The 26,205-nt window shown below is 36.3% G+C and overlaps 2 protein-coding genes across 5 annotated transcripts; one reads left to right on the top strand and one right to left on the bottom strand.

Moving 5' to 3' along the window:
• Window positions 1-3,671: 3,671 nt before the first annotated feature.
• Window positions 3,672-5,680, bottom strand: LOC127431948 (cerebellin-2-like). Of its 2 annotated transcripts, XM_051682617.1 has the most exons (4): window positions 5,545-5,680; window positions 4,681-4,984; window positions 4,077-4,196; window positions 3,672-3,941 (listed from the first exon to the last, which is right to left on the bottom strand). In XM_051682617.1, exons 2-4 carry the CDS (start codon window positions 4,966-4,968, stop codon window positions 3,744-3,746), a joined length of 606 nt encoding a protein of 201 aa, XP_051538577.1. In that variant the 5' UTR covers window positions 4,969-4,984; window positions 5,545-5,680; the 3' UTR covers window positions 3,672-3,743. The 2 variants fall into 2 exon arrangements, with proteins under 2 accessions (XP_051538577.1, XP_051538576.1); XM_051682616.1 differs by lacking the exon at window positions 5,545-5,680 and having other exon boundaries at window positions 4,681-5,507.
• A 5,501-nt stretch (window positions 5,681-11,181) lies between these two features.
• LOC127431945 (F-box only protein 15-like) lies at window positions 11,182-20,884 on the top strand. Of its 3 annotated transcripts, none has more exons than XM_051682609.1 (10): window positions 11,182-11,513; window positions 11,613-11,696; window positions 14,297-14,401; window positions 14,489-14,722; window positions 16,503-16,703; window positions 17,401-17,524; window positions 17,658-17,737; window positions 18,119-18,264; window positions 19,741-19,865; window positions 19,962-20,884. In XM_051682609.1, exons 1-10 carry the CDS (start codon window positions 11,437-11,439, stop codon window positions 20,229-20,231), a joined length of 1,446 nt encoding a protein of 481 aa, XP_051538569.1. In that variant the 5' UTR covers window positions 11,182-11,436; the 3' UTR covers window positions 20,232-20,884. The 3 variants fall into 3 exon arrangements, with proteins under 3 accessions (XP_051538569.1, XP_051538570.1, XP_051538568.1); XM_051682610.1 differs by having other exon boundaries at window positions 11,182-11,526; XM_051682608.1 differs by having other exon boundaries at window positions 11,182-11,696.
• The last annotated feature ends 5,321 nt before the right edge of the window (window positions 20,885-26,205 follow it).

The following is a 26,205-nucleotide window of genomic DNA, read 5'->3' as shown; positions in this document are numbered from 1 at the left end:
TCAGTTGCTCAGTTGTCTTTTATGATTAGGTGAGATAGAGCCTCATATCGCTATCATAAATAATACCACGACAACCAGGGCCTAAAAACGGTTCAAGGAACGTAACCAAAAACTGGAAAAAAGTGATTTTCAGTTGTTCCGGAGTGAAAATGTTATTTTTAAATGCTGGTAACTGGTTATAACCTGTTAATAATGTTCCGATCATTTTTTTTTTTTTTTTTTTCATGAAATTAAAGGCCAAAGGGTTTATCACAGTACATTTTTAAAAATTAAACATGTGCTTTGTTCCTGAAGGAAACTGCTGCATCACACATTTCTTTGCCTTATCGCCCGTCTGTCGTATTCTGTGAATGAAGACCTTTTAACAACTTTGTATTATTACATGTACTGTACATGTACGGGTTAATCCAGGTACAAGGAAAACATTATTAGAGGTAAAAAGTACATTTCTCAGTTGTTTCCAAATCTTCATTGAATTATTGTTAGATATGATGCATTAATACAGATTTGATGCAGCCGGGTTTTTTTCTCAGATGCAGATCTGTAAATAAAATTATGCTTAATTGTTAATTAACTGCTTGTTATGATTTCTATGCTGTTAAATCCACCACACAGGAAAAAAAATAATAAAAAAAATAAAAAAAAATCTTATTTTTGCTTATTTTGGTGAGGCAAGTGGCTTATTTTTTCAGGCCATGTTGCTTTTTTCTCTTGCGAGATCTGGCAACACTGCAATTGGTGTTTCACCCACCCCTTAGTGCAGAGTACTGTCATTTTAAAAAGAATGTTATTAACCGTTCTTTTATTTTGTTCTAACCGGTAACCTTTTGGAAAAGAGGCTGCAGAACTTCAGAACCGGAACGAAAAAATAGAGTTTTTGCTCAGAACGCACCAAAATGAAAATCATTTAGTTTTTAGTCCCTGATGACAACCACAAAATAATGTCTGTAAAAAAACAAAGGTGAATAATTAAATAATTTTGGTCATGCAACAAAACATTTAAAAACAGAAAAGTTTAGAATGTATTATACTTTATAATCTTGTCAATGATAGTATAACATTTTTTTTTTTTATTTTTTTTTTTAGTTATTATAATAGGTTCTTAGATCTACCCTGACACTCTGTAAGAATATGGATGTCACATTGAACTCACTGGAAAACACCATGCCAAAAAAAATTTCTGATAATTTGTAGCCTCAGTAAAGTGAACTTTAAATACAATAAAAAAAATAATCTTTAATACAAAAGTGTTCTAGAACTTTTTTGTTCAAACTACTTTACTCAGAAACACACAAAGCTAACCACACATCTCTAAAAAGCTTCTATGCAAAGATTTTTTTGTTCTGAGATTACAATTTGATTGAACACTACCTGTTCATAAAATAATGTAACAGCTTATATTATTTAATTGTCAAGGCATGACAAAGGTAAACATTTATTAATAATAGTCATTAATATGTTTTATCAAATAGAAATTATAATACTATTTTTATTGTATTCACTCTAACACTCTGTCTCTAATGGATCCTTTAAGACTAAGTGGGCCTGAAAGAGACACATTCACCCTCCATCCACTTCAGTACACTTATGGCTTATGACAGGCCTCATTACAATACTGACACCTCAAATTACCCTTCATGACACAGTCCAGTACACATCTGCACATACAGTTCAGCTCTCTAAAAATTATGTGACATGGTTAAAAGCAAAGGAAATGTGTCCTGCAACTCGCTTTAAAAAATAAAATTATGTTTTACCATCTATGAGATAACTAATTCCATAGATGTTTTGTTTCTATGCCTATCGTGAGCAAAACAAGAAGCATGCAAGCAAACATTTGCACACCAGCTTCTCTTTATGAATAAACATTTCTGATGAACCTTTCTACACAAAATTTCTGAATTTAAGAGGCAGTTTTCAAACTGGAGACTATTTAAAACATAAACATATATATATATATATATATATATATATATATATATATATATATATATATATATATATATTGTTTTTTAAATTAAATTCTCACAAATGAGGAAATGCATATATGGGTAGAATGTTTTAATTACATACATATTTGATCCATTTAAGAAGGCCTGAGCAGTTATGTCTAGGGTTGCTTTTTATATTGACATCATTATGCGGATCTATGTTAGTGTTTGTGTTCTGGGTTGCTCTTTATGTTCACGTGTATGTGGATCTATATTGGTGTTTGTGCATATGTAAATGCATATGTGTGTGTGTGTGTGTGTGTGTGAGAGAGAGAGAGAGAGAGAGAGAGAGAGAGAGAGAGAGAGAGCAGACTTGAAAAGAATGAGAGTGTGTCCGTGCATATGCAGGTGTAAAAATCAGAGTGTGTATGTACAATATGTGTGTGTGTATGTGTAAATGTACTGTACTGTGTGGCCAATTGTAAATTTGCGTGTGTGTGTATCTATGTATACTGGGCCAGCAGTGTTGCTAGCCAGAGTTAATTAACATGACTATCACCTTTCTTCAGTCCACCAATACAGGGCTGTATCATTATCATCGCCATAATTGGGAGGCTTAGGGAAAATATTTAGGATTTTATGCTCAAGGATTGCTGTACAGACAATGATTCAAGGTTGCAAAAGCCTCATTAATATATTTAGAGCATACCTAATTGTTTTATGATAGCGCATACATAAATGTTTTATGATTATTTTATGATACACTCTCGAATCCTTTCTTGAGATTTTGAAGTCCGAGTGTTGCTTCAGCACCATGGACAGCGTCACTGCGAAGATGATAGTTTGTACTCTGTGAAAGGTATCTGCCGTCTTTTCTGTTATTTTGTAAATCAATTTTAATCGTAAAAAGGAAAAGGAAAAACACACGATTCCTGGATGCGAATTTTATCATTCGTTCATTAAAAAAAAGATATAAAAATATATATACAAATAATAATAATAATAATAATAATAATAATAATAATAATAAAATAAAAAAAGAGTAAATACGTGTACAATACAATATTTTATTAGGCGGGACATTATATAGGGAATTTTCTTTTTTCCACAACTTACATCTTTGAGCATTGTTACTGAACACTAAATCAATCAAAGCTACTTATATCCGGAATGTAGAACACACCATAATGTAAATATGTACTTTATAAATTAGATAGATGTCTTGCAAAAGTTTTCAGACGTCTCCATTGGCTGAGAGGCTATATGTTTTGTATTTTTTCTTTAATAACCACTGTATAGCAGGTGGTCTACATTTGGCATATTTTCAGTATGTTCAGCATCCAAACGACACATCATTGACAACACAAAACAGGATCTTCCATTCGTGCAAAAATGCTTTGGGGCCAAAAAGCACTTCCGCATCTCCATACCACACACCTCACTGGACAGAAGCCGAATCATTAAGGCTATACAAACACAAAATAAAGCACTGATAAATACACCTAGTTCTGGATTGAAGTTCTTCGTCATAAATATCTTCTCTTTTATATGGTGGTCCAGTTGCAAATTGTTTCCCGTCGATAAAATCCACGAACAAATGCGACCGGCTTACTCTCAGAATCGCTTGTGGCCAAAAAAAGGCGGGAACTCCCTGTGGACGCGTCCGTATTCAGTTTTGCTGTATTTTTTGACGTGCGCGCAAACAGTTTTGTTCAAAGAAAGAATGCATGTTCTTCCTCGTTGTTTTTTTTTTTTTTTTTTTTTCTTCTTTTTTTTTTAAATGTCACTTGCGTAAACGCGTTTGCGAGTCAGTTATAGAGGAAAGACTAAAAATCCAGAGAACGTGGAGTATTTCCATCCGCCCATTAGATTCCCTCTCTCTAACTTGAGATAGACTCGATCCTCGCGCTCCACCATCAGTAGCACTCCGTTACTCGCTGCCTCCCGCGTGACATCCTGATCTCCAGCAAAAGCAGATATGACCGGGTATTCATTCTGAATCAGGTTAACCTGAATAGCAGGAGAAAGAGCTCACTTTAGTCCCTTGCTATCAGTAAACTAGCTTTCCACGAGTAGCCTACTACTAAGGATTCAGTAGGAATAACTTGGACAAAATACGTAGAGAGAATACGCTGCTGTTCTCACCTGTATGGTTTGTCTGTTGTAGACCTTGACCACATGAAAGCTGAAACTGTATATTCCTCTTCGTGGTGCAGTGAACACACTCGCTTTTAGGTCGAAATGATTGCCAATGTTTACCAAGACCTGGAACAAAGTAACATGACGAATGACAAATCAATTTGCAAATGAAAATGATTCACATTTAGGCCACATATCATAACTAGCCTACTTCTAGTTTTGCAATTTCAGAGTGAAATATATGGATCTCCAAGCACACTCCAGCCTATCTGTTAGCACTTGCAATTACTTTGGGTCAGTTTTAATTGACGCGTGTCAATTTAAATTACCGCGCGGGGGTCAGACGTTGTAAATGTAAACACTACAACCCCCCCCCCCCCCCCCCCCCAATCCTAATCTATTTGACTACTTAAAACATTGCGTCATCATACATTTAATTTAAAAAATGCTATTTACACTTGAACGATATCTAATTGGGCTAAAACACACGTCCAGTATCTGAATTGTAGTGCTTTTGGCACTTTTAACAGTTGCTTATGTCTGAAATTCCTGCGCACACCCCTGCATATGCAATTCATGTGATTACAAAGTCACCAATTGGACACCTGACCTGGTCAAAATAGATGGTCATGGATGTATTGCTCATCTCTGAAGGTTCGTGGTTTGTCCCTCTGACGGCCGAGAAAGCCACTTTGGCGCTGCCGGAGCGGACAGATATCCCTAGCGAAGAGGTGACTCCGCCGTCAGAAGAGGGGTTGGAGTCACACACCACAAGACACTTCCCCTCCAGAACGATGGGCTCCGTGTCGTTCTGACCCAGACAGAATCCTATGCCACATCCCAGGAGAAAGGCGAGAGCCAGCATGGCAAAAGGTCCGGGACAGGCTGCTGGCACCATGATCGGAACAAAAATCCTGTGCAAACTGATCTTTACAACCAGCCCCTTAGAGGTTTGTTGTGGCTCAATCACCTGGTCTAAACTAATCTCTCTCTCTCTCTCTCTCTCTCTCTCTCTCTCTCTCTCTCTCTCTCTCTCTCTCTCACCGTCACACACTCTGTTTTACCCCTCCTCCTCTATGCGCATCAGTTTGATATCAGGAAGCTGATCAATGTATTTTGTGCAATGTTTCCTGATTTGAAAGAATACACAGCAACAATAAAAAACGTGCAATTAGAATTGAGAGTAAAAAAATAAAAAATAAAAAAAAATAAAAAAAAAACAGTAATCTTTCTCAAATATTCAACATCTGATTCTGACTGAAAGATTTAACAATGTCAAGTTGCGTTTAGCTCATTTAGCACATACAGTTTATAATAACAATATAAGAAGTAATCCTATACTCCGCGTGATCTTTTTCAAAGTGAACATCACTTCAGTTTAAATACCTTCCTGATGAAAAATCAACAAGCTATAGCGTCTTAATCTGTATATTTTCTTTTGCTATATTTCTATGCCTTGCTGTCCATTATTTACCTGTTTAATCCATAGTTAGGTGTAATTGCCCGCTCCTTCAGCAGTCTTGAGAGACAGTGCGTGAAGCGCGCGCCCAATAAGAGTGAAGAAAAGCAATCGCTCCTTCATCCTTTTAGAGGGCGATTCACGCCCATCCCTTCTTTTCAACTACAGTAATAATTCTTGGGCAGAGTTCTCTCAGCATAAAAGTTTGGGATATCTCGACTCTTGGATAAACGCCTTTTTAAGCATGCTCAATTAAAACACAGACAATGTATCAAAACCTTGATGGCATTGATATTGTCTTTTATAGCTTACACGTATAGCAGACACAAGGGCATATGCTTTATGTTTTAGTTTAAATACAGAATAAGTACAGCAGATACGAATTTGAAGCCGATATTATTAAGCTTAATGCCATTCAATTGGCATGCATATATTACAAATGTCTGTGTCCAGGTGGAAAGCCATCGAAGTCAGACAAAAATCTCGTGCTCCATCCTGTGGAGAAGAAGTGCTATAATTCTCCATCTGGCATCAACCACTTCTTCCTCAAAATCACAGCTCCATCAGTCTCTGCATAATAATTTCTAACCATGCTGTGTTGATAAAGTGGTATCAAATTTTTTAAATTAAACATGATGAAAAATTGTTGGTTGCAAAAACAGCTTGAGGTACAATGGTGCAATATCAACGTTATGGGTTGGTCTGGAGTCTCTGTTTGAATTTTTAAACTACAGTATACTGAAGTCTTGAAAACACTAAGGCCTAATTGTCAAAAATAAAATCAGTATTGGTGGTTTCAAGTAAGCTATGTATGCATATGCTAGATGTCACCCTCATTCTATAAAATGATAACTTGTCATAAACAATCAGTTCTTCGCAGATCTTGCACTCTTTCTATATACAAAAAACATTTCTGAGAAGTTCTGGTGAGGCTTTAAATGGATAGTTCACCCAAAAATGAAAATTCCTTTATCATTTACTCACCCCAGTGCCATCAATGATGTGTATGACTTTTTTCTGCTGAACACAAATGAAGATTTTTAGCAGAATTTATCAGCTCCGTGGGTCCATACAAAGCAAGTGAATGGTGGCCAGAACTTTGAAGCTCCAAAAGCACATAAAGGCAGCGTAAAGATAATCCATAAGACTCCAGTGGTTAAATCCATATCTTCAGAAGCAGTTTGATTAATGTGGGCGAGAAACAGATAAATATTTAAGTCCTTTTTTTTACTATCAATCTCCACTTTCTCTTTCATATTCTTCTTCTTTTTTTTTTTTTTTCTTCATCCATATAACCACCTACTGGACAGGGAGGATATTTGTTTTAGTTAAAAAGGACATACAAATTGATCTGTCTCTCACCCATTATATTGCTTCTGAATGTATGGATTTAACCACTGGAGTCCTATGTGTTACTTTTATGTTGCATTTATGTGTTTCTTTCTTTATTTATTTATTTTTATTTTTTTACAAATTTTAGTACCCGTTCACTGCTGAGATATTCTTCTAAAAATCTTTGTTTGTGTTCAGCTGAAGAAAGAATTTATGTCATTTATGTCTGGGATGGCATGAAGGTGAGTAAATGATGAGCGACTTTATTTTTGGGTCAACTATCCCTTTAAGCATATGGAATGTAATGTTAAGTTTGACAGGTCTACCCAGTATGTGTTATGTCCAGTGAACCCTTTCTTAACTTCCCTAATTAATAGTCTTCTTTTGCTCTTCAAAGTTACTAATTGGCAATATTATGTAAGATGATCATGACTGACATCTTCTAAAGGGTTGAATGGGGATACTGGTTTAATTCATAATAACTATGACTCAAATTCTAAAGTATAAATTCTAATAGGCACTTTACAGTACAGTTTTAGTCTTTCATGATACTTTGGCTCTTTATATAACTTTCCCTGTTACTCCACTGTCAATATCATTTCAACAACCATTCTAGCCTGCAAATAGCTAGAGCAATGGCATACATCTAACATACATTTTTAAAATATATGCAATGCAACATTTACCAGCAACACCAGCTAAGTGACCTAGTTGTTAGGGTGAACTACTGCTTTGAGATCACACATGCTCAATGGGCCAGTCATTGTCAACACCAACCTTCCTCACAGGGTCTTCACACACTTCCTCTGACAAGCAGTGCACCATGAGTGGAGAGTGACAAGCTGGTATCCGAGAGCAGTGACTGACCTAGGGCCTGCAGAAGGGCGAGTAAAAGAAGGAAGTCATCAAATGTCAAGCTGTGTGAGCCCTGGGCCTGTGTATCATGGGGCCCATAGCAGTTCACACAAATTGATGACAGATCTTCTCAGCCGCATGAAATGATGCACATTATTGTGAATGTTATGACTATTTACTCTGACAGGCAGCAGAACACCACTCTTGTGATCACCTAGGCCACTATATGCAAAAATTCACTTTGCTATATTTTTCTTTGTTAAACATAATTATATATAGGGGGGACTATAGGGCTAGTTTCAAATTTTTTACTCCAGTGAATATTTCTCAGGGTTCATTTTTTTTTATTTTTTATTAAATGTTTGCATACCTGTGGCCACTTACCTTAAAGTCTTTACTGCAAAAAAATATATTAAACATTTTCACCGTTATTGCCAAAGAAAAAGATAAAGTTCTTTGAACACATGTTGACCTTTTGGGGTAAGTGCCGAAGGTTTCATGTGAACAATGTGGGGACATGTTCCCCTGTCACCACTAGATTTTCACCCCAAAAAATATCCATGCCTCTTTTTTAAATCTGTGCCTGCATTAAACAGCCTATTATAGACTTTTCAGCAAATGTAAATAGTAAAACTATTACAGTATGAGGCACAAAATGATTCATGAAACAAGAAAAATGGAAAAGGTAACATACAAAAAATATCAAATTATTGTTTTGGCTAACAAATATTTAAATTGATAAATTGTATACATTTATGGCATTTAAAACACATGTGACAAGCTGCCCTGATAAAGATGTGACAATATGTGACTTTTATGAAAAAAAATAGGCTTCTGTCCTAAGACCACACTTTAACCTTTTTGTTAAAACTGTAGATTTTTACAATAGGCCAACAGTCGATACTTGCCTGAATGTATAGTGTGGTTTCCGGTTTGATTACTGTATGTTCGCTTATTTACCCAAGAACAATTTACTTTGGAGGGTAGAATTCACAAAAAAATATTCTAATTTAAGATGATTTTGAACTAGATGTTTGAAACCAACATACAACACGTCTGCTAGAGAAAGGGTCATTCAATTTGGTGACATTTCTGTATTTTTAGTATCTTTATGCTACATCATTAAATGGACATGTTAAAGATTTTATTTGTCATAGGGTCAAGCAAAATTACTAAAAAAAATTCACATGTCCATGCAGTTAAATTGGCAGGGTCAGTTTGGAAAATAACAGAATGGACATTCAGTGGATAAATTAGCCACTGCATGGTATGTGAATGATTTCTTCAAAGCATATTTGTAAACTTAAATTGACAATTTTATTTCTGTTAACATGAATATATTGACATTTTAAAATTACATTAATTTCCCATGTATGTTCCCATAACAGTGTGGGCATGTTACGCTTGAGCACTTGTGACTAACACCACAAAATAAAGGAAAACATAAATAAAACAAGAGTTACAAACTTCAAATTACTCAATATAATGTCCATAATTTTAAAAGACTGTAAAAATGCTACAATAATAAAAAAAGTGAATTGGTTAACAGGTAGTTACCTTAAAATTTATGGTAAAAAATTATAATATATTTAAACAGACAATACAATACAATACAAATTTTACGGTAAAATGTTGTAAAAAAATAATTAAATAGATGTAAAGTATGATTTTACCATATAATTAACAGTAAAAATTTGTATTATGTTTAACAAGAGAGTACATGTACTTTTTATGGTAAATTATTAAAATTAAGGTAAAAAAATAATCAGGCGTTCCCAGAATTCCCTGCGTGACCCATCACATTTCATTATGTTTTATGGGAATAGTTATGTTTCTTATTTTTAATATCACTTATCTACATTGGGGTGTTCTGTGTTATATTTGATGTAGCTGTTAATGTTTATTGCATTATTTTTATTTCAAATGTGTTCCCTGATGGTGTTTAGTGTTTGTGTGTCTCTACATGTTTATTGGTCATTGCTCTTGGTAAGGCCACTAGTGATGTACTTCATGTCATCATATGCCTTTCTTTAATTATTACAGTGAGTAACAATACATTATACAGAGTGAAAAGCAGATTTTTACAGTTTCAGAAGGTTACAGTATTACATTTATATAATTTAATATTATAAACAGTAATGCACCTTAAAATATACAGGCATCAAAATTACAACCCGTAAAGCCTGAAGCGTGGTTGCCATATTTTTCTGGCAAACACAGCTGGCAATGTTTTACCGTAAATTTTATTTTATTTTTTTTACAGGGTATTCAGTATCTTCAGTTAAAGGCCATAATATCATGACATAACAGGGTGGACAATAAATCAAGGGACACACAAAAAACCTGCACTATTGTGTTAAAACAACACATTTACTACATATGAATACCTGCTAGTGAGAGAATGTAATTCTAGACTCTTAATTGTATGAGTAAAATGAATAAATAAATAAATAAAAATTAAATAAAATTGAAATCCAATGATTTAGCTCTTATTTTTGTCAAATATGTTTGAGTGCAGCTGTAGGGACATGACACGACGCGACACAACATGAGACACACACACACACACAACATCATTTAATATGCCATTTCCCTTGTGAGGACCACCCCAAAGGTCCTCACAACCGGAAATGTCCTCACAGAACAGGTTGATTCTCAATACTTGGTCCTCACAAGTATAGCAAAACCTGTACACACACACACACACACACACACACACACACACACACACACACACACACACACACACACACACACACACACACACGTTGGTGCAGCTATCATTATGAGGACTCTCCATAGACATAATGATTTTTATACTGTACAAACTATAGATTCTATCCACTAACCCTAAACCTACCCCTAAACCTAACCCTCACAAAAAACTTTCTGCATTTTTACATTTTCAATAAAACATTAAGCGATTTAAATTATGGGGACACTAGAAATGTCCTCATAAACCACATTTATAGCATAATACCCTTGTAATTACCAGTTTGCAACCTAAAAAAAAGTCCTGGTAAACCACTTAAACCCGCCCACTCTCTCTCTCTCTCTCTCTCTCTCTCACACACACACACACACACACACACACACTTATTTAAAATGTAACTTATAGACCCACAGCAGGGTGTAACAAATTGTTTAAATAATTTTTACTAAGCCTATTAAAGTTGAAATTGGGTGAAATTAAACATTATAAACACCACAACTTGTCGGCTACTTGGGACTTAAATGTCACCAAATTGTAGAAATGACCCAAAACATTTGCGCAATTAGACTTTCGACTCAACATCTTATTCTTACTGAGATATAGATTCTATTTCTATAAATTAACCGTCAAAGGAAAGTACTTTTTTCTGAGTTTTGTCGTAGAGATCATGTTTCAGTACTGTAATTGTGCTCCTGGCCTGCTGGGAGCAGTATTTTGCAAGAGAGTCACATCACCTGCCGGTAGAAGAAAATAGTTGTATAGAAAAAAATATTTTGCACATATTCTGATAAGACGCTAAACTGTTCAAAAAATCCTACTTTGTTTATTGGACTGTACCAAAGAAAAATATTTATGAGACTGAGAATGCTTTGTTTGGGATGCGATTAAATCACTTTGCACCTCCACGACAACGCGCTGGACTGGTTACCTTGACAACAGGATGCCAGAAGAGCGAGACTGATCATGTAATAAAGAGCCACTGAAACGTTTCAACGTAAAGTCAGATTATGTTTTCAGGACCCGTGAAGCCCCAGAAGCAAGATGCTGGACATCTCTCAATTATTACATCAAACTTCATACCTACGTTACGCTTCCAGGTTATCTCGCTGCATTCGGGCTTTAATACTTCTGTACGACAAGGGTTTTCAAAATCGTTTCAGTGTGTTTGTATTTTTGTCAACAGACAAAGAAAAACGGCTATGCAGCAGTCAGCCTCCAGAATGGCATCCAATCGCACAAAAAAGACTGGTGAAAACTCCTTAGAAAGGCAAGTTTTTTTTTTTTTTTTTTTTTTTTTTTTGCGAGTATTGTACTTTATGACTAATATAAAGTTCTGTGCAACATTCTTAGGCACATAAAATGTTTCACAAAAGCATTTGTCTTAAGATGGTTATTTATATCTTCAGCTTTAGTGTGTCAATAGGAAATATAAATGTTAGACTCCCAAACATTACTTTTGCAAATAGAAAATAATAGAACAGGGAGCCCTTCAACAGATGTCATGGCCCCCACAGAGCCCCCCACTGAACATCGTGCCAGTCTGGGATTACATGTAGAAACAGAAGCAATTGAGACAGCCTAAATAGATAAAAGAACTGTGGCGAATTCTCCAAGAAGCTTGGAACATCCTATCTGCCAGCAAGTGTCCAGGTGTACCTAGGAGAATTGGGGCAGTTTTAAAGGCAAAGGTGGTCACACCGAATATTGATTTAGCTTTTTTATGTTTACTGAACTTTGTATGACATTAAGTGATAAATGAAAACTATTTATGTCATTAATTTTGAAGACATCCTCACTATGCAACATTTTTCACAAGTGCCTAAAACTTTTGCACAGTACTGTATATACAGTTGAAGTCAGAAGTTTACATACACCCTAACCAAATACATTTAAACTCAGTTTTTCACAATTCCTGACATTTAATAGTAGAAAACATTCCCTGTCTTAGGTCAGCTAGGGTGTGTTCACACTTGTAGTTCAGTTCTCTTGGTCCTCTTTGTCCGGACCAAAAAAGAAAATTATACATTTAGTCCTGGTTCGTGGTGACGGCGGTTCAGACGCCTGTACCGAACTGTAATGGGCAACATAGCTCCTATGATGAGAAGAACCAGGTATGCTTGAGGTCAGTATTAAGCAAATTACTTCCCGTTATTGGTCCGTTTAGACGTCTTTGGTCCATGCTGTGTTCATATACCAATTGAACCGCACCAGAGTTCGTTTAGAAGCGGACCGAGACCCACTATTCAGGCGGTCTCGGTTCGCTTGTTTGATGCGCACCAAGGTTCGGATGGCAGCGTTCACACTTGTTCTAATGAACCGCACTAACAGAGCAATCGCACCAGAGTTTGTTTTAATCGAACCAAACCTGCCAAGTGTGAACACACCCTTAGGATCACTACTTTATTTTAAGAATGTGAAATGTCAGAATAATAGTAGAAAGAATTATATATTTCAGCTTTTAATTCTTTCATCACATTCCCAGTGGGTCAGAAGTTTACATACACTTTGTTAGTATTTGGTAGCATTGCCTTTAACTTGTTTAACTTGGGTCAAACGTTTTGAGTAGCCTTCCACAAGCTTCTCACAATAAGTTGCTGGAATTTTGGCCTATTCCTCCAGACAGAACTGGTGTAACTGAGTCAGGTTTGTAGGCCTCCTTGTTCGCACACGCTTTTTCAGTTCTGTGCACAAATGTTCTATCAGATAAACTTGACTTTGTCCATTTGGAAGACCCATTTGCGACCGAACTTTAATTTCCTGGCTTATATCTTGAGATGTTGCTTCAATATATCCACATAATTTTCCTTCCTCATGAAGCCATCTGATTTGTGAAGTGCACCAGTCCCTCCTGCAGCAAAGAACCCCCACAACATGATGCTGCCACCCCCGTGCTTCATGGTCAGGATGGTGTTCTTCAGCTTGCAAGCCTCACCCTTTTTCCTCCAAACATAACGATGGTCATTATGGCCAAACAGTTCAATTTTTGTTCCATCAGACCAGAGGACATTTCTCCAAAAAGTAAGATCTTTGTCCCCATGTGTACTTGCAAACTATAGTCTGGCTTTTTTATGGCAGTTTTGGAGCAGTGGCTTCTTCCTTGCGGAGCAGCAGGTTACGTCGATATAGGACTCGTTTTACTGTGGATATACTGTAGATACTTGTCTGCCTGTTTCCTCCAGCATCTTCACAAGGTCCTTTAATGTTGTTTTGGGATTGATTTGCACTTTTCGCACCAAACTACATTCATCTCTCGGAGACATAATGCATCTTCTTCCTGAGCGGTATGATGGCTGCGTGGTCCCAAGGTGTTTATACTTGCGTACTATTGTTTGTACAGATGAATGTGGTACCTTCAGGTGTTTGGAAATTGCTCCCAATGTTGAACCAGATTTCTGGAGGTCCACAATTTATTTTTATCTTGGCTGATTTCTTTTGATTTTCCCATGATGTCAAGCAAAGAGGCACTGAGTTTGAAGGTAGGCCTTAAAATACATCCACAGGTACACCTCCAATTAACCAATTGACAATTGATAATTTTCTGGAATTTTCCAAGCTGCTTAAAGGCACAGTTAACTTAGTGTATGTAAACTTCTGACCCACTGGAATTGTGATAGTCAGTTAAAAGTTAAACAATCTGTCTGTAAACAATTGTTGGAAAAATTACTTGTGTCATGCACAAGTAATTTTAAACGACTTGCCAAAACTATAGTTTGCTAATATGAAATCTGTGGAGTGGTTAGATTTAGATTTAATGACTTCAAACTAAGTGTATGTAAACTTCTGACTTCAGCTGTATATATACATAGTGATTATGTCTTGCTCAATGATTATATCCATCCATCCATCCATCCATGTATCTTAAAATAGGATGCCACCAGAGATAATTTGCAAGATTCTTTTATATCTGGATGCTGGATCACTCTTCTGCATTGGTTTTGTCAACAAACACTTCCATGAACTTTCCAACAACAAGTAAGTTGGTTTGCATTTTGACCCCCTTTTTCTTTGCCTCTCTTAAAGCGTAGGCCTACGTTTTCTCTCCCTCTAAACTTTCTCTAGTGCTGCCTGGTACCAGTTCTACATCCGTGAACGTACCAAGAAGAAGAAAGCCAGGCAAGAAGACTGGATGATACATGGTCTGGGTGTGGTTGATGTGCAGGGGAGGCCAAAGGGACACTGGAGAAACATGTTCTTCAAAGAAATTGCTGGCCTAAATGCGAACAAGTGGAGAAAAAAGCTTCAGCGCCATGATCCATATTCAGGGCTGCCATGTCATACAGAGGAAGTCTTAAGGTTAGAGATTATGGTCTTATCCAGAATGTTACCAACAAGGCTGTGTTGAAATGAATGTTGAAACAAGGCTGTGAGGGATAGACTCAGTCTCTTCATTGACATGTAGTATATAAAGATCTATAAATGTCCAAGAAAATATCTAATGGTTACAACTGGAAATTTTTGTCTCCTGAAATTATTCTAATTAGCTGAATGATCAACACAAATTTAAACAACCAATTCAAACAACAACCCACCGAAGACATTGTCAGTCTGTACCTGTGGCAGATACGCCTCTTGTTCATCGGGAAAGGAGGAAGCAGGAACCGGGTTATACAACCAAAAAAACTTTTAATTAAACAAAACACAACATAAAAACAAAAGCACACTCAAACACTGGCGCGCGCACACACATGGCAGCTGCATGCGTCTCTCTCTCGAACCTCTCCCGGCTGATTGGGCTGATTCAGCGCCGGGTGTCCATCGTTATGGCCGGCCACGCTCTCCTCCTTGTCACAGTCCCTCCTCCTTGTTAATTCCCCTCAGTATTAAACATGACGTTAATCTGAATAAGGCCTATGGCTTCTTCCTGCTTTCTGGGGCTTTGTGGTATTGGTAACTGAAAAAGTCTAACCTAGTAAAAAATAAGTAGCGGATATCAAATCAAGTTGTTTGCTAAGTAACAAATTAATTCTGATGATTTACAAATCATTTATATTAGTGCAAAAGACATGCCTTTTCTGGAATCAGTGTCTTTTTGACATTCTCCTTTATGTTTTCTTTTGTGGTTATATTATATTATTTAATTAGACCAGAGCATTTGTTTTGCATGGTAGCACATAAACTGTATTTACAATAATATAAATATGCACATACTTTATAAGCTATGTTTAGTTTTAGTTTCTGGGTTTCTTTTGTTGTTTTGATTTCTTTCTTCTGGCTCCCTTTATGTACATCCCTGCATTTAGTAATACAGAACAAGACTTTGTAGTCAAAATAACCTTTTGTTGTGACCTATTGTGATCTGTTGAAGATGGCACATTCCCCACCAAATATATGTCAGGGTGTGTTTTTCCCTCCTGCAGTGTCTGGGCTTATTAAAGGTGAGTGAGAGAGTCAGCGTCTCAGATTTGCTCTGTGCCCCTGGGCGATGGGATACGGAAACACGCTTGATGATCTGCAGGCCACAGCGTGGTGTTGTCTTAACCTCTGATTAGAGTTGCCAGGTCACTCAATTTTTTGACTCGAAGAGCATGTGGCTTACAGAGGGAATGAAAATAATTGTAATCCCTTCAGAAAGCTGGATGAATGGTAGAAATAAATTGCTTGGCCCCTACCTCTTACCCAGACAAATCCCCCTAGGTTCCTCTGTTACAAAGACCGGAGGATTAGATTTACTTCGGTAATAATCATCTCCAGTGACTTGCAGACACAAACAACAGCTATTAATCTCTGTGGCACTCTGCTTGTATCTTATTTTACAGCATTAATTGATATTATATGGTGTCAGTGCCTAGCACGTGGTCCAATATACTAGGTATTTCTAGCTTAACGCCCAGCGTCTTGCAGACTCAATGCCATTTATTGCCATTGGCTTGCCAAACAAATGTTACCCTGCTCCTAATCAACTTAATTAGGTTAATAGCGGTACTTACCCTTCTCTTTTATGATATTTTGTCTCTTTATCTTGCTATTCCAACCTCCAAAAATAAAATAAAAAACCTTACATCCCCAGACATTTCTCTTAAATTATCTCAGAGCAGAGGTGTCAGATGGAGTTTGTATGATGTGTGTCTTCCAGGAGTCTGTGCATTACATGGGAGATCATAGTGACTGATGGGAGAGGACGGCAGAGCACCTTTGAGCAGTCTCGGGCCTCCTTCAGCAGTACGGCTGTTTTTATGTTTTGGGGTACTGTCAGCTTGCCTCCCTTCAACCAGCTCACCTCACTTGAGCTTCACGGAGTGTTGCGGGTGCCCCTCGATTGTCCGGCACCTTATAGGTATTCAACATGAGAAATATACCAAGGCATACCTTTACTCCAACCGGGGCCGTAGGAGCGATCTGAAATCTTATCGTTTTTGCTAATACTGTAATAGTGCATATCTAGCTACAGTATATCCACAGTCTTATTGTGTCTAATAGCTCACTTTGAGTCGTATGATAAAAGTTGCACTGTTTTCTGAAGGACACTCATTTTGTTTTTTTTCACTGTAGTGTTGTCACATTATCAAAATTTCAGTAGGCTAGTAGTCGGTACCAATACCAGTGAAATTTGATGATTCACAATACTAATTTCAATACTATAACAAAACTAATATGAACTAATTTGTTAAGTAAACATTGTTTCAAGATCTCAAGTAATTATTCAAGACAAATATGCAGTAGGAAAATAAGAACAAATAAACTAATTACAAGCAATAAAACAAATATTAACAACCAAGCAAAGATACAAACTAAGAAAACAGTGCTTGATGGTAGTATACGATATTCAATTAAACATTCAGAAATTGAAAAAATGCATTAAATGTAACATAAAACTTAAATTACTGGTCTTCACTTACGTGTTGCTTTCTCATTTTCTTGTTATTGTTGTTTTATTATTATTAACCTTCGAATTGAAAGTGTGTGTGTGTGTAAGTGGTAATAATGGTTGCGATGCCCCTGACTCTAACCTAAATTTATCTTGTGACTTTTAGACCTGTCTGGAAATCCATCATGTCCAAAATACACCTTAAAGGCAGAAACGGGGAGTTTTGTGGTTCAGACAAAATTGTCAAGTTGCTATACATTGGACAGGGCGTAACTGTGGGAATCTGGCAGGTATTTTCTAATTCTACAGTTGGCCCTTTACTTTGTTGGAAAAACATACTTTACTATATAAAACAATATGTACAGTAATATTTTCAACTCTCTCTGAGTTGCTTGAGTTTTTAACTCCATTTTTCGTATTCAGGACCATTGGGCAGTTGCTTTTATCATCGTGAATTTGCACAATGACAGACTTGTGGAAAGAAGTCTTCCTGCATCAGTTTGGTATTCCTTTATTTTACTCTTATAATATTTTTTTTATTGGCAGATCTTTTGGCAGGGGGTCTGATTTTAATTACTCCAGGTTATGATAGACTTGTTGCACTGGCCCATTTAAAGCCAACATATCCAACTGACGTCATTATCAGTTATCTGTTATCTGTTTTGTTGTGTAATAACTCCATCTTCTGGTGATATTCGACATTGTTTGCACAGCTCTGAATTATCAGTAATCATTTGAGGGTGTTGCCATACTGTTTATCTTGCCCATCTGCTTTACTGTTATACTGCCTTTATGCTCCTTAACGAAAAGGCATGTTTACACACACTTAGTTTTTTTAATCTCTTTCTTTTTTTCCTTCTTTACTCTCTTATTCATACTGCTAGTCCACATACAGCAGCTGAAGTCAGTGCATTGTTTGATGATTTGGACCCAGAGTATGGTCTCCATGGATACACTGCTTACATTGAACTGCACAATACAGTGAGAGTGATCATGTCAGGGCGCTTTCCCCAGCTGTTCTGCAGGAGAGGTAAATGCACTTTATAATAAGTAGAGTTCAAAGTAGAATATTTTATTAAACTTCAAGTCCTATTAAGGAAGTAGTTGTCAGTCTAAAACTTCACACAGTCAACAGTAAACTTTATAAGCCATAGAAGTCATTATTTAGCTGATTTTACACTGTAATTCAACAACAGTAGATGGTGCTAGATACTCAAAATATATCAACATTGTCCTGCTGAAAGCAAGTTTACCAGTTTTTACCCTTCTGAAGCAATGGAGTTTCAAAATGGCATTATTATTAATTATCATTTACCTTATGATGAATAATATTATTAAAGTAAAAATAAATAAATAAAAAAAATCCTCTTACTGCCTCTCATATCTCAGGTTTTATCGGGTTAAGGAAAGAACAGTCAGACAAATTACATGTTTTTAAATGAAGCTGTTTTCAGAACCAAAAATCTAAAAATCTATAATAATAATATGTGATCACTATTTGATACATCAGGCTTTAATGGTCATTATCCTCCTCAGACCCAGCAATTAATTTCTTAATTGCACATCAAATCAAATATGAAGAATATATATATATATATATATATATATATATATATATATATATATATATATAAAAGTTTTGTCATATGTTTTGTTTTTATGCAACAAACACTAAATTAACATTTAAAAAAGCTAAATTGTAAAACTTTTTTTTTTTCAGGGTCTCAGGAGGTTATAGTATGATGATATCGTAATAGCTTGCAATGTTAAACTTTGTGAAATGTATAAAGACCAAGTAGGCTGCTTATATAAATATACATATAAATATCAGTTTCCACTTTAGAAATGTCTTATAAAAAATTCTATCAGTATTTCCGAAGCTCTGTGTTTTTTATTGAGGTTGGCATGTATGGAATGGAATGATAATTGAGCGATATACCTCAAAATCTTTTTGCATATATTTGATACATTTCAACATGATTTTTCAATAAAATAATGTACATAATTTTGAACAAGCACAAGTTGCTTCAATTCAGCAAATACTTGTTTTGAAAAATCAGTAACAATATAAACAGTATTTTTACTTTATCAAAATCAGTAAAGATTTTACAGCAGAAAGATGTGTGCGTCACAATATGAAGGCACAGAAATTATATTACAAGGTCTTCTACTTCCAGAAGAGCATGGAATCTTTCACCAAGAGGCAGTAGACATCTAGTACGTTGCATACAACTGGTTTTACAGCAAAGTATTGATCATGTTGATGATGTAGTATATGATACGTACGGCTTAATGGGGTTAAACAAAGTTGATTGTATTTGTAGGTTGCACAACTCAATGCTTTACTAGTGTTCTTCAAAAATATTTCATGTAATTTTAAAATATACTCTATAAATATATGTAAAAGATGATATCATATTACCTTTTCACAATCCCATCTCTAATATATCACTGATTTGGTAGACAACCACAAAATATCATACTGTTCCCTCACTGTACTCTCCAGATCAGATTTCTGATGGTTATCTTCCACTGGAAGTCATCAGTGAGGCTAACAGATCCCTAAATACTCATCTGGTTGGAGACATAAGCTTGCCTTGGAGGACTGAAGCCCTACATGGAACTATCAAGGTACAGCATCACCATGCTGGATTGAGTACCAATTATCCTCACCTTTTTGTACAAAGTATCCTGCTTACATTTTCTTGATGTAAATGGTGTGTCCAGGATTGCTGCATGATGAACCTCACTGTATGGGATGAAGCCATGCAGCCTTTTTGGTGTGTCAGTGCTCCTGTTGTCATGACAAAAGCAAATCAAGAGGTGGTATCTTATGATTTTGATGGAGAGAGTTTCTCCATCCTGTACCAAGACTCAGGGGGGAGGGGGGAGATGAGGCTGAAATGGGTGGAGGATAAGGAACAGTATTTTGTGGTTAATCTAGTGCTTTACATTTCTATCTCCAAAGTAAATAAGCACTTTGGGAGAAATTATTAAAGTTTTGATGCACAATTTATCATAGGCATCTGCTCAGTGAAGCATTTCCATATCAACTTATTGGGCCTCATTAGTTTGAAGCACAAACAGAATACATTTCTGTAAATTGTTTGTGAAAAAAAAAAAAAAAAAACTGCGTAAATTGTCACATGTTGTTTTGTTGTTCATTTTAGTGTTGTAGAGAATTATTTTGTCCTTCTGTACAAATCTGTAAGTTAAAACCAATTGCAAAAAGGCTTATGACATTCATTGCATCCATTTAATTTAATTTTCCTTATATCTGCTAAGTGAAATTATTTGCATAATGGATGGTTATGGTCAATCCTACGTTACTCAAGCAGCAGAATGTTTCTTAGCTCGAAACATGACAGAATTCTTGTATGCCAGGCAATTGCATTCATTATATTATTCATAGGCAATAGACATTTCTCTTCCCCAGAGGTAGATCATGTCCTTTTGTCATAGCGTCAAGTTACAGTTTAAATCTCCACTGCATTCGTTTATGAAAATTTAATAGTCCATAAAATTTCAGCTGAAGTACTTGACTTGAAGATGTATCACGCCATAATGGCAAGGACATTAAAGTGTGTGTAATGGAATTTCAGCGTGTGACTTTGTAAACAATATTTTGACATAATAAAACTAAACTCCTCGCAGTGACTCATATAGCTTAGCCATGCTCGTACACACTGCAAAGTTGTTACTGTGCAGCCTCAGCATTCCTTGCTCTGGCACTAAGCATAAGACAATTGCATTCGGGTGAAGTGTATAATTATGTCATAGCCCTTTGCAGCCATTTTGACACAATTCCAGAGTCGGAAAAACATTTAGCTTAGCTCAGTAATCAGAGGTGCTGATGTTGCATACAGCTGGCAAGAAAGACTGACATAAAAAAACTAGATAGTGGCATAACAGTATTGCCTAGAAGATTCTCTCTATTTCTCAGAGGCCAGTCTAACCTTGAAAAGTGCTTTTCTAACATATTAGATCATCACTCTGATCCAAATGAACAACTGTTCAGTCTTTACAGCCAAGACTGACCTGAGGTGTCTTTTAGTGGAGTAAAAATACTTAATGTATCCTTTAATGTGGTTTTCACAAGTCATAAAACACCTTATCTGGTTTTCCTGAAATAAAACACAGAAGTTAATGAGTTCTCAATGCAAGTCAATGCTATACCACAGTAATGGTTTGCAGCAGAGTATGTCAACACTAATAGTTTTCTTTCGAAATTGCATTAATTTTGCTACGTTTACACCTCTCATCCACACTAGAATGCCGTTTTCTTGCTCCGAAAATGGAGCGTTTAGAAAACGCTCTCTATTATTGCATACAATAATGTTAGGAAACTGAACTTTGTGTGGATGTGGCCTAAAAGGTGCACATTGATTCATTCACGTCTCAGTAAATTCATTTGAAACAATCCTTCATTGTGATTCAGGGCAGTGTTCTTTCTTGTTTTTCTTTTAATGTGCTGATTTCATCAGAGGGGATGATAGTTCACCCAAAATGAAAATTCTCTCATCATTTACTCACCCTCGTGCCATCTATGATATGTATGACTTTCTTTCTTCTGCAGAATACAAACAAAGATTTTAAGAAGAATATCTCAGCATAAATCAGTATAAAAGTCTCCAGTGGTTGAATTAATGTATCTTCTGAAGCGATCGGTTGGTTTTGGGTGAGAACAGACAAAACCCCTTTTTCACTGTACATCTTGCCATTGCAGTCTCTAGGCATGATCATGAAATAAAGCTTGATTACACTTACTAGTGCTTGATGCATGCGGAGCGTTAGCAGAGCCTGTCTGAAGGGGGAGCTTACAAGGTTAGCATAGAATAGCATAACACAACGGTCCCATAGACATTCTATGGGGGTTACACTGGCGAGGAGACAAGAGGCCATTCTTTTTGTATAGATGTTGTAGGGTTTTACTGGTTGTTTAGATCAGTGTTACTATCAGAAATAATTAATAATTATTTCTGTAGTTATTAATTAATATTTAGATTAATCAACTGAATCTAACTCATTAAAACCTCATATGGGGCTCCAGTAAATGTAGTGTGCTACGTTTAGGAGCAAGTTTGGTTATTAGCAATAATTAATAATTATCAAAGATAATTATTAATTATTAAAATCAATAGAACATTGATGAGAATCAATGTTAGCTTTTTTAAATCCTTTAAATCAACAATTTTCAAAGATAATCTTTAATTGTTAACATCGATGAAACATTAATTAAAATTAACACTAGCTTATTGATCATTCAAATTCAATCATCAAAGATAATTATCAATGATCAAAAATCAATAGAATATTAATAAGGATTAACATTGACGGGGCACCACCCTGAAATCAGGGACTAATAACCAGATAGTAAAACAGTCTCAATATTAGATTGTTTTCTTAGGAAAATCGACATCCGAAGAATATCGATTTTCAGGAAAAAAACAATGAATGAAGGTTTGAATCCGAGCACTGACATCCCGTCAGCATGACACAGGCTTATGCAAAACAAACCAAAACACTTCTCTTTGTAATATAAACAAAAGTTTATTTATGCAGTAATATCAATTAATAATTAATGCAATGCAGTCAATAAACTTCCGACTTACAACTACAAACTAAACAGTGATATGATTAGATACGGAAAAAATAATTCTATAACACATAAGGTGTGTGTGTGTGTGTGTGTGTGTGTGTGTGTGTGTGTGTGTGGGTGTGTGGTTAGTACAAGAGAGAGAGAGACGAGAATTAATTAAGTGACAGCCGTAAAGCCGATTTTGTGATTGTGGGAGAGAAAACAGCTGTCAGTTTATCACTCAGAGACGCGGTGGACGGCTCGTAAAAGTCCCGCGTTATTTGACTCTTTAATGGATGAACTCAGTTGCTGTCTCACCTGCGATGGCAAAATTGCACAATAATCCAATTTGGTTGGACCACAATACAGCAAAACAAATTTGTGATAATTAATACCCTGAGTATTAATAATGAGCGGACATGGCAGTCCGTAAACTGTACAAGCAAAAACCTTGAAATACAAGAATAACACACTATAATATTCTATCTCTGCCCAGACGTAAACCTCTTACTTGAATCGCATGAGGACACAGGTAGAATGTGTTTTCCTCCGTCCTTTAACTCCGACCCGGTTCCTTGAGGTTCGGGTGATGACGGGAGGCCGTTTCCTCGCTCTGTTCGGCGGGCGGTACGGCTGTTGATTCTCGGCGGGCTGGCGGAGAACTCAGAAATGTCGACTTGATTGAAGACTTCTGTAGGCAAACGGATGAAGATGCGAATTACTCGGCGGTCTCCTTCGGATCCTTTAGAGTGTTCGGTTGAACACAGAGTAATCTCAACTCGTCCAGCGAGATGGAGATTGTATGGCTACAGTTTCAAGTCGGACATTACTTCCTTGTGCCACGAGGTTGCACCGGAGAGCAGTGAAGAGCTGCGTCCACACGCTGCAAACAAAGTCGCTGGAAGCAACTCACGAAAGCATTTCAGAGTTATTTCAACTCCTGATGATGTCATGGTTTGAGGTGACGTTCTGTTGTGTGCCTCATCCAATAGGAGTTGAGAGTTCGATCTTTTAGTGAGCAAGGCTTCATGGATTTGTAGTCTGTTTTGGACTCCCTTTGTTTGATTTTGGCGCGATTTTTATCAGTAAGATTTACGACTTGGAAGGTGGGGGCTTGAGTTAGGTTTTTACGACTGTGTTAGGCCTGCCTTTGTCTTCTATCTGAATACATGAGGCCCAACAATGTCTATGAAGGAGAAGATTCAGTGTGCTGAATAAACTGCTTTTGTGTGGAGACAGTTCATAACTTAATTAATTGACATCACTTAATGAATGACCATATGTCTGCTAATCTTCATCATGTTTTACACTAAACCATCCTTTTGGAATTAACTATGTGTGGAGTTTACTAAGATAAATTAAAGGTAGGTGTCAGTTTATGCCTCTCCCCATTCATTTGTATGGTATACAAAAATGGTGACTTACTGTCGTAACATGCTAGTTGACCGTTACGCTCTCTCCTATGGTAAAACGCGAAGGTTGTTATCTCAGTATAGAAGATCTCTGGCGCTATAGGAAGTGTAATCAAGCTTGAAATCATTTCGCCAAAGGAGTCTGCTGTCAAGATGTACAGTGAAAAAGGAGTTACATTTTGGTCTGTTCTCACCCAAAACCAGCTGGATTGCTTCAGAAGACATTGATTAAACCACTGGAGTCTGATGGATTATGCTTATGCTGACTTTATCTCCTTTTTGGAGTTCTGATCACCATTCACTTTCATTGTATAGACCAACAGATCTGAGATATTCTTCTAAAAATCTTTGTTTGTGTTCAGCAGAAGAAAGAAAATCTGTTTAAAGATGTGTATTTGAGATGTACAATTATTGAAATCATAATTTGTATAGTTGTTTTAGGGTTTACACAATTACGTCATCATGGCAATGACGTTGTGACACAGAAAAGGTTAGAAAGCGATTTTATCACACTGAAATCTTGTTAAAATGCATATTGTTGACGTCTTGGGTCTATACATTTAAAACAGTAAGTATTTAACGTTTACTGATTGGCCCCAATTACTTTCATTTTGCCTCACTGCAACCCAGATTGTTGTTTCTTTTAAAGAAAAGGAGGGATAAGTCGAATTATAAAAAATAAAAAATACAAATTGTTTATCAACATTATGCCACAAACGTTGTTGACTGAGCTTAACTTGTATTGAACCCATAATATTCCTTTAAAAGTGCTGTTGAACGAATGAGTCACTTTACCCAAAGTTCAACAAAATAGCATTTTTCCAGTAGATGGCGGACTAGTGAAATGAATGTTGTTGGGCATAACGTACTGTAGACATTGAACCACATCCATATTAATTAACAAATTAAATTTGTAGATGTCGGTCAGCTGAGACCAGAAGGCTGATGCTGTCAGGAGGTGTTATTTAACAATTCAATTTTGCAGACTGCTAACACATCAGAGGCTTATGAATAGGGTTGAAAATGGTTTGCTTACAATGTATCAGAAAGACAAAACTAGTACTACTGTAAGTATAAATATTTAAATTAATAAACTGGTGGTTACGTAACCATGTATAACAGTTTACATCTTAAATTGTACTTTGCCATTGTGTGCACAAAAGTAGTTACTGTAAGTGGTGGTTTATTAATTTATCTTCCTATGATTTCTCAGTAGAGGCATTTGGAATTGAAACTGCTGTCATTCTTAGCAACTAATGGCATCTCCAATGACTGACCAGCTGAGACCTAGATCAAATCAACCTCTTAAACAGATTTTTTATTATGGTGGCTGAAAGAAAATTGAGTGGCCAAAACCCCCCAAAATAAATAAATAAACAAATTGTTTTGCTTGAATGAATTAGCAATTTTTTTTTTTTTTTTTTAGCCCACACTGTTTGATTTTAATCATTTTATTAACATGCAGCTGAAGACTCCCAGTGGCATTTTGCTGCAACTTGGCGCTATTCTCGCCCTCTTGATTAACATTTAACTCGGATCTGGCAGACCTTGTTGCTACAATTAATTCTCTGTCATCCCAAACCGGGGTCACATGCTAATGAGGATGCAGCCTTATCTGTATGACACAGCTCTGAGCTGCCATTATAACTGAGGGGCATACTTGTACTGGTCATTTACTAACTGTTTTGCAAGTTAACACAAACACTAAAATACACTGCATGAGACTTAATGCAGGCTTTGCATTTGTAGTGCAGTTTGAACCATAGGCTGTCTATATTGTAATAGGCTTATTATGGTTGGTGTAAATCCTAATTTATTTCCATCTTTTAAAAAGCATGCCAGCAGTTACAGTCTCATTATAAGCCAAACAATTATCGATCCTTGAAACTGACATCTCCCTAAACAATGACATAGATTTGTATTCATTTCATTGTGTTAATGCCTAATTATCTTTAGGCTTAATTGTGTCTGAAGCCTAATT

Source organism: Myxocyprinus asiaticus, chromosome 41 (assembly GCF_019703515.2).
Source record: "Myxocyprinus asiaticus isolate MX2 ecotype Aquarium Trade chromosome 41, UBuf_Myxa_2, whole genome shotgun sequence".
NCBI lineage: Eukaryota > Metazoa > Chordata > Actinopteri > Cypriniformes > Catostomidae > Myxocyprinus > Myxocyprinus asiaticus.
The sequence above is the reverse complement of the archived record's forward strand: the minus strand, read 5'-3'. Positions and strand labels throughout refer to the sequence as shown.

What these genes read in the sequence shown, in the direction of transcription:
- LOC127431948 (XM_051682617.1), bottom strand. Translation starts at nt 4,968, where the DNA reads ATGGTGCCAGCAGCCTGTCCCGGACCTTTTGCCATGCTGGCTCTCGCC. An exon ending in TGACCATCTATTTTGACCAG is followed by an intron (nt 4,197 to 4,680) that starts GTCAGGTGTCCA and finishes ACTTTGTTCCAG; the next exon opens with GTCTTGGTAAACATTGGCAA. An exon ending in ACAACAGACAAACCATACAG is followed by an intron (nt 3,942 to 4,076) that starts GTGAGAACAGCA and finishes CCTGCTATTCAG; the next exon opens with GTTAACCTGATTCAGAATGA.
- LOC127431945 (XM_051682608.1), top strand. Translation starts at nt 11,437, where the DNA reads ATGTTTTCAGGACCCGTGAAGCCCCAGAAGCAAGATGCTGGACATCTC. An exon ending in CATACAGAGGAAGTCTTAAG is followed by an intron (nt 14,723 to 16,502) that starts GTTAGAGATTAT and finishes TGTGTCTTCCAG; the next exon opens with GAGTCTGTGCATTACATGGG. An exon ending in AGTCTTCCTGCATCAGTTTG is followed by an intron (nt 17,738 to 18,118) that starts GTATTCCTTTAT and finishes TCATACTGCTAG; the next exon opens with TCCACATACAGCAGCTGAAG.